At 40.7% G+C, this 18,428-nt stretch overlaps 1 protein-coding gene across 1 annotated transcript in view; it reads left to right on the top strand.

Annotated features, from left to right (window-relative positions):
• The window catches only part of LOC124620186 (cohesin subunit SA-1-like), a 184,353-nt gene that overhangs the window by 29,507 nt on the left and 136,418 nt on the right, over window positions 1-18,428 (top strand). The window contains exon 3 of the mRNA XM_047146856.1: window positions 17,847-18,047. Within this exon, the coding sequence (XP_047002812.1) occupies window positions 17,847-18,047 (201 nt within the window). The remainder of the gene's footprint in view (window positions 1-17,846; window positions 18,048-18,428) is intronic.

Here is an 18,428-nt window from a genome sequence, read left to right as displayed (position 1 = left end):
GAGATTTGTTGTTTGGTTGGTTGATTTGGGGGAGGGTACCAAACAGCAAGATCATCGGTCCCATCAGATAAGGGAAGGATGGAGAAGCAAGTTGAGCATGCCCTTTCAAAGGAACCATCCTGACATTGGCCAGAAGCAATTTAGGGAAATCATGGAAAATCTAAATCAGGATGGTTGGGTGTGGGTTTTGAAGTGTCCTTCCAAATGCCAGTCCCGTGTGCTAACCACTGCGCCACCTTGATCAGTTTTAAGAGAAGAACCAGCATCCACAGCGTTCTGAGGCATGGCAAAGCAGCTATATGGGACACAAAAGCAGCAGAGAACTTCATCAGAAACTTCAAGATGCTCGTAGATTCTGAGGGCTATCTGCCACAACAGGTTTCTAATTGTGACAAGACGGGTCTTTTCTACCTTTATAACAGCAGAAGAGAATGCATTGCCTGGCCACAAGCCAGTAAAAAACTGTCCCACACTGCTATTCCGTGCCAGTGCAAGTGGCGATTTGAAAATTAAATTGATTGTTTACCATTCAGAAACTCCATGAGCTGTCAGGAAGTGTAAAGTCGAGAAGAGCAGGTGAAATGTGATTTGGAGGTCCAAGAACAAGGCTTGGATGTCACGTGATATTTTTTTGTGATTGGATCAATGAAATGTTTGGTCCTCTGGTGAAAAAAGTATTTGCTTGAGGTGAATCTACCATCCCATGCCTTGCTTGTTATGGACAATGCTCCTGCTCATTCTCCAGGCCTACAAGACCACCTCCATGAAGAACTTTAATTCATCATGATACAATTTATGCCTCCCAGCGCCACTCCATTACTCCAGCCTATGGACCAGCAGATTATTTCTAACTTTAAGAAGCTCTATGCTAAAGCAGCCTTGAGCATTGCTTTGAGTTGATTGAAGGTGCCAATCCCACTTTCATAGAGTTTTGGAAATATCACTTCAGCATTGTTGCCTGCATCAAGATGGTCAGAAAGGCATGGGAAGGGGTTAGCAAGAGGACTCTCACTTCTGTTTGGAAGAAGCTTTGGCTGGAGTGCATTGTCAAATGTGACTCTGAGGCATTTTGAGTCAGTACCTGTGGAGCCTGTAGCCAACAAGATTGGGTCTTTGGCCAAGAGCGTGGGACTAGAAGTGGATAACGATGATATCGATGAGCTTGTGGAAGGTTACAGCCAAGAAGTGACCACTGGAGAGCTTATGGAGTTGCAGTGTGTTTCACAACAGGAAATTGTGGAGAGGAGTTCTTCAGAGGAGGATCAGGATGAGGCAGTAACAGCAAAACAGCAACCTTCTCGTGCAGTAAAAGAATTGCTGAAAGCATGGAAATCGGTTGCATCATACATTGAAAATCATCACCCCCAATAAGGCAATGACTATGCACGCTACAAATATATTTGACAGTAATGCTGTGTCACATTTGCACCAAGTGTTGAAGTGTCGGCAGAAACAAATGACTATAGATAGCTTCCTATAAAAAAAGAATCAGTTATGTATTGTGAATAATGAAGTACATAATACTGTATGTGTAATTTTCTTTGAATAAATTGCGTGAATAAGATAAAACTTTTAGTACCTTTTCTGCATGGAATGCATTATCATAGTTCACATTAATTTATATGGGATACGTTGTTTTGCTTAACATATGTTTCACACTATGAGTAAAATTATATTCACTAAGCAAGGTTCACTGTATTTTGAATCTTTACTTTGCAAGGATGATGTCATTATTATCACAGAATGGGTGAGCAATTCAGTGGTTTTTGTAGCATCGACCTGTGAAGGAGTGGAACCTGTACCATCTGTAAAAAGATACTCTGCAATGGAGAAGAAGACAATCAAAGTACAACAGCCTTAAATTATGGCAGCTTATAATAAACACGTGAGGGTGGGGGGTGGATAGGATGCCATGTAGAGAATAAATATTCGAAACAAGAAATGGTATTCAACTTTACTTCCTTGGCTACTGACATGATATCTGCATAATGCTTGGTAGCTGAAGAAAGGAATAGGAGCTAAGACTATTCAGTCTGAATTTGGGAGAGAAATTAAACAAGTTTACCAAAAGAGACATGTGACCCCTTTAAAAGGAGCAGGCAGGCCTTCTACCAGTCCTATATGCAGATACAAATTATGTGTTCCAAGTGATGTAAGCTACAGTGGTATAAAATGCTACATCAAGAAATTTGAGAAAAAGAGGTGCGTAGGTATGTACTGCAAATGGAAGTCATCAGCAGTTTGCACAAAATGAGGGAAGTGTGGTGTAGCATTGTGTCTAGAATGTTTTGAAATATACTACAATATTTTTGCAAAATTCTCCTGCTAGTGCTCATAGAAAAACATGGCTTTGATAAATGTTTATGTACAATCTTAATATGATTTGTATGATATTACGGAAAATAATGTTTTATCTGCCTATAAGTAATTGGATAGATAAAAAACCTACTCACAAAGTGGCAATGGGAGAACATACTAATAAAAGATACTATGCTTTGCTGGCCTTTGGGGTCAGTAGATCCTTGTACTGGCAGAAGGGTTGAATGGGAAGGGAGAGGAGTAAAGGAAAAGGACTGGTGAGTTTTAGGAAAAGGGGTAGAGTTCAGACAGTTGCGCAGGACCCCTAGTCATGGAAGATTTACAGGGAGGAATGAGAAGGAAAGGCTTATTATTGGGGACTGTACCAGATGAGAATTGAAAACCTGAGAACTTAGAGGTGGAAGATATGGTGATATGCAAAACAAGAGATGTGGTTGCCTCGAATGCCAAGGCTGTATTGGTGGGAACATTTGACATGGAAAGGATGGCAACTGTCAAAATATAAGTTCTGCTGTTTGTTAGTAGGCTTAATGTGAACAGAAATGTGTAGCTGACCTATGGTGAGGAAATATAATTGGGAGCATGTATTCAGAGATTGCAGGAATTTTAGATGGTCAGCCTCATCACAAGTCCATATATCAAAGATGTCATCAATGTGTCTGAACCAAACCAGGGGCTGAATGCTTATGGATCGAAGGAAAGACCTCTCCTAGTGACCCAAGAAAAGGTTGACACACATCTATAGGTCTTCAGCCCATGGTTTGGTATGGATACATTGATGACATCTTTGTCATGTGGACACATGGTGAGGTTGATCTGTTAAAATTCCTTCTCCCAATTAAATTTCATATGACCGTATTCTGAATCCCATACCACTTTCCTTGCTGTTAAACTCATCCTCACCAAAGGTCAGCTACACATTATTAAATCTACAAACAAACAGCAGTACTTATATTTGGACAGACTCTCCATCCCATACAGCCCTGGCACTCAAGGCCAACATATTTGCTCTGATACAATTTGGCAGTTTCTGATCTCAGGTAATTACCCCATCAGCCTAGTTCCAAAGCAGATTACCTGGGCCATCACATTCAATCCTGGTACTGCTGATCCCTTCAAAAAATAATGAGTACACCACTTGTCACTCAGTATTGTCCTGGTCTCCCCCGAAATGAAATCCATTCTGTCCAAGATTTTGCCTACCACACCTAGAATAGTTTTTCGCGGCCTGCCCAATATTCACAGTATCCTTGTCGCACCCTACACCGCTTCTACACCCATCTCCATGTCGAATGGCTCCTGTCCCTGTGACTATCTTCACAGCGAGACTTGCCCTATGCACACCCCTACTACAACCTATACAAGCCCTATAACTTGCAAAACATCTACTATCAAAGGGAGAGCCAGCTGTGAAATGACACGTCATATACCAGCTGTTATGTATACACTGTTTTCCCTTTTATGTCCACATGATTACCAACAAGTTGTCAGTTAGGATAAATGGGCATACGCAAAGGATGTATACTGGCAACACGCAATATCCTGTTGCAGAACTTGCTCTACAACATGACAGTCATGACCTTGGTGTCTGTTTCACTACATATTCCATCTGGATTCTTCCTACAGACACCTGTTTCTCATAACTCCGCAGGTAGGAACTGGTGCATGTCCTTGGCTCCCACCACCCACCTGACCTTAGTTTACATTAATTTCTTTGGTCTCAACATTTCTTCACCGCAACCAGTCCTTCCTTCACTCCCTTTTTCTTTTCTATATCTTTCGTTTTCTGGCCTGTCTATTTTTCAGCATCCCCCTACCGCCACTATCACATACAATGCACTTAGTTTTTTGCTCTTATTTTCTCATGCATGTTTAAGAAGTAACCTCCGTCTTGTGTAGTACCATATCTTTCACCTTTAAGCTCTCAGGTTTACAAATCTTGTCCAGTTGAGTCCCCAACAATCAGTCTCTCCTTCGCATCCTGTTGGTAAGTTTCCCCTGACTTAGAGTTGTGGGTGACTTTCCAGACTCTATCCCTTTTCCTAAACCTCACCAGTCCTTTTACTTCAACCCTCTCCTGTCCCCCTTCAACCTTTCTGCCAGGAGGATGAGGCACTGGTTCCAAAAGCTAGCAAACTGTAATACCTTCTATTTGTGTGTTGTCCTGCTGTTGCTTGAGGAGTAGATTTTTAATCTGTACAATTACTTATATTCTCTTAAATTGATTATCTTTGTTGATATGTTTTGTCTGGCTTGATGATTTGAAAATGGGTACAGGTAACCCAAAACTAATCACCATTGAAATAAAAATATTGAATTTTGCAACTTTGGCTGTTTCTGTATCAAAACTGGTTAATACAGGTTGCTGTCCTGTCATTAATCAAGCATGCTGGAAATAAGTGTATACTACGAATGTCAGTAAACCAAATCCTTGTAAATGAATGAGTGTATATTGTTATTAATTAGTTTATAAAAAATATTTTGTTCAACTCTTGCCTTATTTGTATTAAAATCTGCTTAATAACAAAATCTATAACTCAGTATCATTGGCACAGAAAAATTAAAGTGAGCATCTAAGTGCCAAGCATGTCCATATGGATGTATTATGTTACAAATGCAGTAAGACAGAGAAATAACAATTAATATTAGCTTGTGTGCATTATTTAAATGTGTAAGTTAGTAAATTTAAAATATAGTACAGTATCCAATTTTGAAAAACTTGGGCAGTTAAGGGTTAATGAACGGATTATGACTGCATTTTAAATTTTTAAATATGGGCAATAATTATATAAAATACTGAAAATCAAATTTTTTTGCCCTTGAAAGTTGTTAGATAGGTAACCTGCAACTGGGACTAGGTGACTTTTCCCCAGGTTAGCTGTTTAGCTATGTAGATGCCTCAGTTGTACTGCATCAATGTATTTGAATAATCAGAACACATTCCTGGCAGATGTCACTAACTCCAAATGAGCTGCACCTGGACTGAGGGACTGATCACCTTGCTGTTTAGTTGACTAACTGCAACCAACCAATCAATCAATAATCTACCTGCAGCCATGACTGCTGGCTGCCTCACCGACTCTTTAAACCATTTCAGTAATTGATCATGGATGCTATTCTCCAGTGGCTTTGCACTAAGATTGTTAGAGAAAGATGTGTTTAAATTATGTTCCTCCTGATCTTGTTTTGACTTCCAGACATATATTTATTGAGTCAAAAAGGTGCGACTGTAAGTTATCATTGAGATATAGGTAGATCTACATACAAATGTCTTTTGATGCCTACAGTATTGTTGATGACTGGATTGAGTGCATGGCTTGCTTTTCTAACTTTTTCCCTAATTTCTTCATCTGCCTTCACTTTCACACAAATTTTTTAGCCTGAACTCTAAAATTTGTCTACCAGTACAGATTGGTTTCCGTTCACTGTGGTCTTATGTCTTTCTTTCCCTTTGTTAATAATTATTATGTACTTAGTGTTCCCTAATTTCACCTCCATTCTTTTTCATTCGTAGTCTTTCAAATATATGTTGATGTTATATTGTAGGTTTTGTTCACTGGTGGCACTAGATAATGTAGTCCACAGTCACTGCTACGGTTGCAGGTTCGAATCCTGCCTCGGGCATGGATGTGTGTGATGTCCTTAGGTTAGTTAGGTTTAAGTAGTTCTAAGTTCTAGGGGCTGATGACCTCAGAAGTTAAGTCTCATAGTGCCCAGAGCCATTTGGACCATTTTGAACCACAGTCACTAAATTCAATAGCTTACAAGGAACCCCTTGAGTGCAAGATCACAAGTTGAATCTTTAGTAAAGCTCACTTTAAAGTATTTAATTATGACAGCTGCTAATGACTCACTGTGTGCATCAGGAGGGCAACGTGAGTGTCTGAGATATCAAACTTATATGGGACCTAAGTATTACACTTCACGTCAGCCTGGCTAGCCATGCAGTCTAACACACTGCTTCCTGAGCGACAGGCGTGCCGATCCCCAGCATGAATCCACCCTGTGGATTAGTGTCAAGATTTGGTATGCTGGCCAGCCTGTGGATGGCTTTTAAGGCAGTTTTCCATCAGCCTCAGCAAATGCCCTTTTCCGCTCAGTTACACTATGTTGGCGATTGCTGCGCAAACACTGTCTCCACGTATACGTACACCATAATTACTCTACCACACAAACATTGGGGTTACATTTGTCTGGAATGAGACATTCGAGGTGGGGGGTGGGGTCCAGTGGGGACCGAACCGCACAATAACGTTTGGTGTGGGGCGGCGGTGGGGTGAGTGCTGTAGCTGTAGCCTGTTGTGGGGTGCGGTACCACAGGGCTACGGCAGGGACGAAGCCTCTCCGTCTTGTCTTGGTCCCCAGTCTTGTCACAAGGTGGACATCGTTGACATTCAAGAAATGTTCAAAACAAGCCATTAATGTGCATGATGAACACCAAACGAAAAATGGTGTGCCAGAGTGATCACAAAGTTTCACACCATCAAGATCAGACATGAACTCATTGAGCGTTGCAAACCATGCAGGAGCTTATTGTAAAACTGGCTATCCTATAAGCATAGCTGCGGATAGTATGATAATATGTTTTATAGGCACAGAAAATACAAACATGCAAATTCTGAATTTGTCCAGGGGTTGCAGGCAGTATGAATTGCAATGTCACACACTTTTCAGGAGGGATAGTTTGCTCTAAAGGAGTATGATTTTTAGACGCAGACCAGGAATCAAGCAAAACCAAGTTATTTTGAACAACTATTGGCTAGAGTCAGTGCTTATACCACAGTTGTAATTTTCTTATGCTGATTTTTCCACTTGCTGTGTCATAAATATTCACTATTACCCTTGCAAGATCCCACACACGAGAAAGAATCATAGGGGGCAGATCACCTCCAGCTTCTTGCAGGACAACCAGTAACTTTCTAGCCAGTTTACCATGCAGATCAGCAGTCGGCATAATTGTAGACATATGGGTTAAGGCACTGATAGTTGAGCTTGATACAGCTCTCATGGTACCTCTAATGTCCAGGGTTCCTTTCATATATATTTCCTCTTCAAATACTTACTGGTCTGGATTGAGAACAAATTCGTTACTGAATGATGTAAATTGTTTACCTCATCTACAGATTTTGTGCTAATACCACAGTCTGCTGTGCATCATCAATTTGACACTTAGTTTGAAATTTCACTATCTTACGTCTTCCAGTTCTGTAGCATTGTATGAAGTTATGCAACTATCCACTGCTTCCCTTGACATCTCTATATCGCACACAATTTGATGTGCATAAATGTAGTAGGTCACTATCATGCACATTCTGTAAATTGTATTGATCATGTGCAAACACTGGTTTTGTAACAAGTGTGCCTTGCCCTCCCTTGAATATCTGTAGTTTTTCTTATGCACTACATGATCATAATGCTGCAGACGTATTAGAAATATATTCGTAATTTTTTTTAACTATTCTATGCATGATCTTCCATGTACATAATTATGTTTACTACCCACTTGTAGGAAAATAATTGCCCTTTATTAGGTTTCACAGGAGACAAGATTTATGGCTTCCTGTCTGACAAGGATGAAGAACTACATGGTTGACACTTGTTTCAGTATCACTTCCACTTGTTAAGCATACAATGTCATCATTGTACTCCTCATGTACATTGTCCGCACAGTTGAGTGCGTACGACACCTCACATTCCACTAACTCATCTTGCAGATAAGCTAATATTTCATCTGCCACTGCATTCTCACTCTGCGAAATTTCTTGGGTTGCGTTCTCATGAAATGTCAACTTCAGCAGCTGTTGTTGTAGATATAATGCAATGTTTGCTTTGTTTATCATTGCCATTGCTCTGCTTTGTATCAACACCACTAACACTGTTGTGACTTAATGTCGACTAAGCAGTTCAACTACATTCTGCTGTGGTCTCTTGCTTTGCTCACCATTGGATACCTCCAGTCCCATTCCCTGTTGCCATTAGCAGCCAATATTGAGGTTGTGTGGTAGACAGTGTGTGGGGCACCAAATTCCATAAACATCATTGGCTTTTTGCGACCTCTCACTCAAGGGATTACTTGTTTGTTTGTGTGTGTGTGCGTGTGTGTGTGTGTGTGTGTGTGTGTGTGTGTGTGTGTGTGTGAGAGAGAGAGAGAGAGAGAGAGAGAGAGAGAGAGAGAGAGAGGGGGGGGGGGGTCAACTTCAGATTTGTCTTGTAATAATGAGTTCAGCTGATTTCTGATTTCTCTTGTCCAGATAATTCCTGCACTTTTTATACAGGCATTTTGTGTATCTGTATAAAGCTGACCTGATTGTATATTCCTGTAGAGGGTACAAGAGCTCAGTTCCAAAAGGTGGCATGATATGCCTCATTTTTTTAAAAATAGCTTTTGGGTAGCCATCATGATTGTAAAGATCAGAGTTTGAATGTAATTAATAAGAATTTTCACTAACCTTGTTGTAATTTATCCTCAACCTCCTCTCTCATTAAAACATATACACTTTTTAAGAAGAATTTTCCAGGCATTTCTGGCAGTGAAATGTGTCTATGGTTAGCAGAATGAAATCTTCACTCTGCAGCGGAGTGTGCGCTTGGCAGATTAAAACTGTGTGCTGGACTGAGGCTCGAACTCGGGACCTTTGCCATTCACAGGCAAGAGCTCTGCCATCTGAGCTACCCAAGCACAACTCACAACCCACCCTCATAGCTTTACTTCCACCAGTACCTCGTCTCCTACCTTCGAAACTGGAGGGCAGAAGTAAAGCTATGAGGATGGGTTGTGAGTTGTGCTTGGGTAGCTCAGATGGTAGAGCACTTGCCCATGAAAAGCAAAGGTCCCGAGTTCGAGTCTTGGTCTGGCACACAGTTTTAATCTGCCAGGAAGTTTCATGTCTGTGGTTGCTGCATCCTCATTCCTAATCTCGGGAATCTTTTTTTATCCCCCAAAGAGCAAAAGTTTTAATTGCATTTATTCCGCCACCTTTTTTTGTTCTACCAGACAGTATCCTTCTCTCCTACTAATGTAGTTTCTACTTCAGAAAAACTCAGTAGCACGCCCCTCCCCCCAACCACCCAGTACCATCCAGTCCCTGAATACCTTAATATTTTATTCCACTAAGGCTATGACTTTTTCAAGTGAAATGCATTGTCTCTTACTGATTTCCTTCCCACACCACACACTGCTGCAATCCTTTGTTGTCTTAACCTTCATAACATCCTAGTCAAACCTATCACATTCCCAAGCCACTATCCTTCCCTTAGGTTTCTACCTGTGTAATCTCCCTCACCAAAGCCTGCCGCATGGGCCTACTCATCACCACATACTCTGGCCCCATCAGTGGTTAATCTTACAAAGGTATACCATCTTGTGAAACAAAATATGGTGTTTATCAGCTAACTTGTGTCCACTGCAGAGTGTTTTATATAGGTATGACCATTAATAGACTGGTTGAATGCATGAAATGGTCATAGAAGAACTGGCGCACTTGGAGGACTAACAGTAGTTGCTGAAAAAGGTGTTTAGCATACCTCAAGGGCCTGAGTGCTTGCTACATCACATGGCTCCAGTACTTGTTTCCCTGAACTCCAAAGATAAGGACATCCCTCCAACACATCCTTGTTGCATCCTGACACCCTCCTGAAGTTAAATCTCGATTAATACATCCCATCCGTCCTCTTTTTTTTTCATTATCCTTTTTAATTTTTGCTCTGTATGGAAATTAAGGGGATAACTGCTGTCAGCTGCAGCGGGACATTATGCGGAATCAGCAGCAATGTGCAAAAATGTGTAGTGGACCGGGATTTGAAACCAGGATCTCCTGCTTACTAGGCAGGTGTGTTAACCACTGCACCATCAGGGACACAGCATTATCACAACTGCACGGACTATCTCTGCACACCTTACGGCTGATCCACATATCCACCTAGCACCCTGTCTGCAGTCCCTGTTCCATTGACTCAACATGCGTTCATATAATTGATATGCCTAGTTCAGCAATGAATTCACCTTCTTCAGTGTGGGTGCACAGATATGCCCAACATCCTGTGGGAATCTCAGAGTAGCGAACAGTATGTCTCTGGACAGGGACTGGATATAGGTGGCGCTTGGAGGGAATGCGGATTGGTTGTGAGGCGTAGCAAGATAGTCCATGCAGCTGCAATAACACCATGTCTCGGATGGTGCAGTGGTTAATTCATCTACCTAGTAAGCAGGAGATCCTGGGTTCGAATCCTGGTCCAGTACACATTTTTGCTCACCTCTGCTCATTCCATGTAATGTCGCATGTGACAGCAGTGATACTCCTTTAATTTACATGTAGTGTTTCACAGCTGCAGATTCTGCCTGATGTCTGTTCTTTCAGACATGTCTGGAAGAACAGACACCATACGTTCATATTTTTGCACTATTCATCACTCATCCCCTTCATTTATTTTTGCTTCTTATTATGTTCCTATCAGCTTTGGATTGAAGCTGGCACAATGCTTACCAGTCTACAGTCTCTGAGCTATTCTCTCTCCTTTAATCTTTGTCTTCCCTCATCCTCACTACAGGTGGATTTCTCTCATTGTGAGATCTGAATACTGAGTAACCTGGACTTCTTTTTTAACTTTCCACAGCATAGTCCTTTTCTTTGCTGGAGAAGAAACCAGACACATCAAAAAAAGTTTTGCATCACCCTGGTTCCCAGAACTCTTGAAGATAGATGTTGACTATGGATATTGTATCACAGACACAGTCCCTTCGACTGTTCAGAGATGTCACTAAACCCGCCCAAAGATGTAAACAACCGTGATTGAGCAGTACCTATTAGATGGAGGGGGCCTGACAGCCGATCAGTTCCAGTCATTCCACCAGGAAGGAGGTACACAGCTCGTGTTGTCTGTAGTTCAACCATGCCTAGACGTCAATACACTCAAGATATTTTTAAATCAATCCCACTATATTTTCACTTCCACAAACGGAACACCACATAATAGTTTTCACATAAATAAACAATATTTCGTAAGCCCAGTGACTCGCGGACCGTCAGAACTATTGAGTATTTTTACAATAAATTCAGTTCTGGACATCTCTCAATGTTCTTGCAAGCCCACTATCACTCTCTCAAGAGAGTAAGTAAGTAAGTGTCTTTTTCTTTCCTTCTAACATGATTCAACTGTTCACAATAATGACTGACGCAGCACTGTCACAGAGTAAGGCGCGCTTGCTCCTTGTGCTGGACGTAGCTTCTGTGGTGAGTGTGGCAGCCACTTGCCCACGTTGATCAACTGTCCACATGTAGCATTCTCTTGATACATGTCCACCCTGCAACACAGAAAATTGGTGCGAGATAGACACTCTCCCGTCTCTCACTCTTGTACGTAAAATATCGGGTGTTTGAGACGGTGGAAAGCCGAGGGTCTCTAGAACTGTCGTCTAATTTCTCGAGGCACTACATATCCCTCCCCTTAGCTCGAACACGTGATATTTTATACATGTTCATTATGAACATAAAGATCATATTCACATAACGATAATTTACATTTCATTCAGTTTATACAACTTTTTTTTTCTGGCGATCGTGTATTTAATACATGCCGTTCTTTTTTTGGTTTTGATACTATCTGAGCATCTCACCTAATGTTGAAGTTCATACTTTTATATCTAGGGATTGTGTGGACAGCACTTCTGATTCCCAGTCCCAAACTCCAGCTGTCATAGACATTTGATTACAACATTCTTTAATATAATTCCCTAAACTATTTTTTTCTTTAGTAATTAAATGTATCATTCCGTACAATAGCTTGTAGTCTGAAGGAACTCTGGGCAAATGAAAATGCTCTTTTCAACACTTGTGAATTCACATAAAACATAACAATGCGAGTGGAATAGAGAATCCAAACTTACCAGAACAATCTCTATAAAATGTGTGACCTCTGTCACAATACTGTCCTTTTTCCTTTAGGCATAGTACCTATACCTTACCTACGGGTTGACCCTATGAATGCACTTCCTCCTTCCATTTCAGGAGGTATGCCCCTTTAAATTCCTATTTTACTATGGTACATGTCAATTCCCTTCTTGGTGCCCCTGCCCGCACAGTATAGGTCAACCCTACTTGGGTCTGCCTACCTGCCCTTTTCCATCCAATAAATGCTCAGTGCACCCTCCTTCTCCTTCTTGAGTTGCCTTCAAGTGCACCCTCCTTTTCCTTCTTGAGTTGCCTTCATAGTTCATTGCCCTAGTATACCTCTTTATCTATACTATAACTCAAAACTACTTGGAAATGTTAAAATCCACCTCACTCTCCACTCGTGCTTCTCAATACTTCGCTTCATATCCTAGAGTTCTCCATTACATTTCCATTCCTACACTTCCAATGGACACCACACATATATATGTAGATTTAAATATATAATATTCTTACTTATGCTATACTTGTCCCACTATCCTTCAAGTCGTCAGAATAGTTATTAGACTGACATTCCTTGAATGATTATCACGATCCATTCTCCTCTGGCTTGCTGTATGTAATTACTCACACTTCCTTCTTAGTTGTGCGTGATGTATATTCTATTGTACTTTATAGTAATACATACAATGTAGCATGTTCATAATGAACCACAATGTGTACCTCCTTCTCCAATGTACACATACCAAAGTAATACCATCATAATAAACATTAATCCTCATAGTTCTTACTTATACAAGCATATCCCTGTACATGCCTATATGCGATGTGGAACTGTCACAGTAACTAACAATGTGCGCATACTTCCTTACGTGCACATACTTCTCCCTACAACACTTGACGGTTCTCACAGTATCTCAGATTGTACTTTTCCTGTTCGTGTCTTTGTGTTTCTTTTTTTGTATGCATACAGGTAGTTGTGTAGCCTGATTCTTCGGCCTACTTATGTAAAATAAGTTAAAGATTATAGGAAACCACAGAAATTGAGAAGGACTTCAGCGATAGAAGTGTATACAAATGGAAAGAGGGAGAGATAGACCGATACTCAATAGGAAAGTAAGAAATGAAAAAATAGAAATGGTTGTTAAGATCGAAGAAGTGAAAGAAGATAGCCCTAAAGACAGGAAACTCTTCTCATGCGGTTGACTTACATATTATGAGACATTACCATATGATTCAGTCCTGACTCGATATAACAACAAAATCCATTAAGGCGATTATATAACGGGGAATCACAGTGTCCGTAAAACAAGCAAGACTTTGTATAATGACGAGATCACTGATTTGTGGCAAATCTTGCTTGTCCGACACGTCAAGATGAGTATGCAGGAGTAACTAAACTATACGACAGTATAAGAATTTGAGAATAGAATACAGAGATTGGAATAATAGAGAATTGTGAAGGTGGTTCGATGAACCCTCTGCCAGACGCTTAAATGTGATTTGCAGAGTATCTATGTAGATGTAGATGTAGATAGTTTAAGATTTGAAGAGAATTCGGGGTAGGAAAACAAATATGGAAGTAATACCAAACACAAATCGGGATCTGACAGTCGTCACTCCGCCCGCTAACACAGAACGTTAACGTCCTTGGGGTGTATAGAACTTTAGGTCTTTTATGTTGTACTTTCCCTTTTCTGATCCATGTATAGACTATACTAAAAATAGTGTCTTAGGATGAATTATTGTTTGTACTTGGAAAGGTCCATCATACTTCCGAAAAAATTTATGTCTTTCTTTCTTTAAGGCCGAGCTCTGAAGATGAACTAAATCATCAACCTTATATTGGGGTTCGATAGCCTTCTCGTTATATTTGCCCACTCGTTGTTGTGCTCTGTCAAGTATGTTCTTACAGACTATCTCCTGTTTAAGTTGGAAGTCGTCTTCAGGTTGCTCAGGCGATACAAAACATTTAATAAGGGATTCTCCAACAAAGGGTTTACCTGTTACCTTCAAAGGTGCTAAGCCTATTGATAAATGTGGTAACTCATTTAAAATAAGCTCAAAATCTTATCATTTTCGTTGCCCATGATGTATGTTTTTCACGGCAGTATGTGTGATATAACTTCCCAATTTCTTTCATAACCCTTTCACGTGGGTTAGAAGATGGATTATAGTTGGAGATTAATATTCGATGAATATTTTCCCACGCTAGAAATTCCTTAAACTTGTTACTAGTAAACTGTGGTCCATTGTCGGAAAGGTACCGTTTCAGTTTTCCTACCTCAAGAAAGTACTGTTGCAGACAATATTTCACTTTAAACCTTCTCTGAAAGTCGGCCCAAGATGAAAAACCCAGTTACTTACTCTATCCTGCATAAGCTTGAATTCTTTCCATAACTCATCGACATTTTTCTTAGTGTCATCGAGTTCATAAGAGAGAGTTGTAGACAAGTTGTCAGAGGTTACCCTCGCAGCAAGTTTTCTGTCTGTCATTTCCTCTATCTGTTTCTCCAGACTACTTATATTTAGGGTGTCTGAAGTTGTCAGTTTTTCCTTAAAATTTACCGAGCGAGGTGGCACAGTGGCTAGCACACTGGACATCGCCGAGCAGGCACTGCTGAGAAGCACAGGCGCCAGCAGCGTTGAGCGTTGGTTGCAGCATCGGCGAGCGGACGCGAAGTTAGCAACGGTGAATGGCAGCTGTTGCAGTCAGCAACAGTGGCGGGTTACTGCGTCGGCGTCACCTGGTTACTGCACCAACGTCGGTGGCTGGTACTGCGTGTGTGAGACTTGCTTCCTCCCCACACCCAAATCTTCTTATCCGAAGTATTTTCTTCATCTTCTTTCGTGTGGTATTTATTAAATCATTCACCCCTTTTTCTATTTGGGCCGCACCCAATTCTCTGGAACAATTTCTCAGTTTTGTTATTATTGGTTGCTATGGCAACCTCAATATCTTATTGTCTCAATTTATTTAAAAAATTCCTCCTTTTCGAGTCCTGATCACATCGGTCGCCATATTCTGGCAGTTTCCAGTGATTATAGGAAGCCGTGTGATGCTGGTATGCAAGACTCACATGTCCCATTCATCGATGGACTTGCTTGGAGGTGCTTTGCCGATCTTCTTTTCAGGATAGCCGGCTGCGTCTATCTCCCCAACTTCTTCTCCAACGGTATAATGCTGTTTGGAGGAATTTTCTCTACTCTCAAAATGATTCCATACGCTCAAGATACTTTTAAATCAATTCCACTATATTTTCACTTCCACAGACAGAACACCACATAATAGTTTTCACATATATAAACAATGTTTCGTAAGCCCAATGACTCGCGGACCATCAGAACTATAAAGTACTTTTACAATAAATTCAGTTCCAGACATCCCTCAAAGTTCTTGCAAGCTCACCATCACTCTCTCAAGAGAGTAAGTAAGTAAGTGTCTTTTTCTTTTCTTCTAACACAATTCAACTGTTCACAATAATGACTGACGTAGCACTGTTACAGAGTAAGGCGCACTTGCTCCTTGTGCTGGGCATGTAGCTTCTGTGGCGAATGTGGCAACCACTTGCCCGCATCGATCAACTGTCCACATTGTAGCATTCTCTTGATACACGTCCACCCTGCGCGAACAGAAAACCAGCGTGAGATAGACACTCTCCCATCTCTCACTCTTGTACATAAAATATCGGGTGTTCAAGACAGTGGAAAGCCGAGGCTCTAGAACTGGTGTCAAAATTCTTGAGGCACTGCATCATGGCTCGGAGGCACCGTGACAGCAGCGCCACCATGTGGGATAATGCTTTTCGTGCAGCCACTGGACGTCGTGTTATGACTAAAACTGTGCACAATAGGCTGCATGATGCACGACTTCACACCCAACATCTGTGGCGAGGTCCGTCTTTGCAACCATGACACCATGCAGAGTGGTACAGTTGGGCCCAACAACATGCCGAATGGATCGCTCAGGATTGGCATCACGTTCTCTTCACCAATGAGTGTCACATATGCCTTTAACCAGACAACTATCGGAGATGTGTTACGAGACAACCCAGTTAGGCTGAACGCCTTAGACGCACTGTCCAGTGAGTGCAGCAAGTTGGAGGTTCCCTACTGTTTTGGGGTGGCATTATGTGGGGCCGACATACACTGCTGGTGGTCATGGAAGGCGCCATAATCTCTATATGATACATGAATGCCATGCTCTGACCGATAATCGAACCATATTGGCAGCATATTGGCGAGGCATTCGTCTTCATGGACTACAATTTGCGACTCTGTTGTGCACATCTTGTGAATGACTTCCTTCAGGATAATGACACTGCTAGCTTAGAGTGGCCAGCATGTTCTCCAGATATGAACCCTATCAAACATCCCTGAGATAGATTAAAAAGTGTTCTTTATGGACAAAGTGACCCACCAACCACTCTGAGGGATCTACGCCGAATTGCCGTTGAGGAGTGGGACAATCTGGACCAACAGTGCCTTGATGCACTTGTGGATAGTATGCCACGATGAATACAGGCATGCATCAATGCAAGAGGACGTGATACTGGGTATCAGAGGTACTGGTGTGTACAGCAATCTGGACCACCACCCCTGAAGGTCTCGCTGTATGGTGGTACAACATGCAATGTGTGGTTTTCATGAGCAATAAAAAGGGTGGAAATGATGTTTGTGTTGATCTCTGTTCCAAGTTTCTGTACAGGTTCTGGAACTCTCGGAATCGAGGTGATGCAAAACTTTTTTTGGTGTGTGTTACTTGCAAAAGCTAAGCAGTGTGTTCCTTTTACTCCTACTTTTATTCGTGTGTATTGGTAGTACGATATATTCCACCTCTTGAAGGCATGCAGTTCAGACTCAAAATTTATTAGTTTCTCAGTTTTTTATAGAACTAAATAAATGTTTTAAGCTTTTGGCTTTAACCATCTGCCATGGTTGATAAGTTTTAACAGAAATTACATTTAAATGATGGCCGGTTATTATACCTCTTTTCAGTTTTATAGCTTTCTTGTGTGGATTTTTCTTTTTAAAGTTTTTATTTAATATGTGCACATGAAAATGGATATCGTTACAAAGAAGTTGAATTGGTGGCTAAAACTTACCTTCAGGAGATGAAATTCCAGTGCTATTGATAGACAAACAATAATAATAATAGTAATAAAATAATAATAAAAGTGCAAAAATGGACTGAGGAAAGTTAGAAAAAGGATGGAGGTTTCACTCAATCCCCAGGATGATAGGGATCACGTCTTTTTTGAGGGTGAGAAGAAAGAAAGGATTTTTTTTCCACTTTTAAGTGAGTCTGTTAGCAATACTTGAACTTCATCTCCTGAAGTTAAGTGATGGCTAGTTATTATGTTCCTTTCCAGTTTTATAGCTTTCTTGAGTGAATTTTCCTTTTTAAAGTTTGTTACCTGCACTAGTCAAATAGTAAAAATAATTAAAGGCATTAATTACCCATCTGTTGTGTGTCCAAACACAAAATCATCATTAGTCGTTACATGACAGTCAGCTGTCACAGGATCTGTCAGGTGTTTTAAGTATTTGTTAATTGACTGAAAGTGGTTAATAGGCTTTTGCCTTTTAAAACAACAGTTGCAATTATATTATAACTCTTGTTTCTTCCTGTTTTTACAGTATCCTGATCATGCCAGATGCCTGGTGGATGCATTATGGGATAATTGCGATGAGCTGAGAAATTGGCCCGAAATGTCCAGACTTGGAATGGTGCAGAATGACACTGGCAACCTGCCAGCAGTAAAAATTATTGTAAGCTGCATAGAGTGTGCAGTTTCTGGTAAATCAGTGACAGGCAATGCAAAATTAGGGCAAAAAAAGGTAAGTTCCATTTTTTGGACATTAGTAAATTTTCAGTGATTTATAAAAAGAAACTTTAATATTACACATAATAGTTAACAGTTGTGAGCAGTTTATATGCTAGAGCTTTCAGTATTAATTTCTATCCCAAATTAAACAAAAGCATGATACAGAATAAGAAAATTGCAAAATCAAAGGATGAATGTGATAATAGAGCTTTACATAGGGTAAATGTGCGGACACATATGCAGTTTGCCTAGTCTGTGTATATTTCTTCTTCATTTTCCCAGTTGCAGGATTTTAAACCTTTCTTTAAGATAGCCGTGAATAACTATGGTGATATGGAATTCCCTTTCATCCATCTTTTTTAAATTCTGAATTTCTTGTTATCAAAATGAAGTA

Source organism: Schistocerca americana, chromosome 6 (genome assembly GCF_021461395.2).
Source record: "Schistocerca americana isolate TAMUIC-IGC-003095 chromosome 6, iqSchAmer2.1, whole genome shotgun sequence".
Lineage (NCBI taxonomy): Eukaryota > Metazoa > Arthropoda > Insecta > Orthoptera > Acrididae > Schistocerca > Schistocerca americana.
The sequence above is the reverse complement of the archived record's forward strand: the minus strand, read 5'-3'. Positions and strand labels throughout refer to the sequence as shown.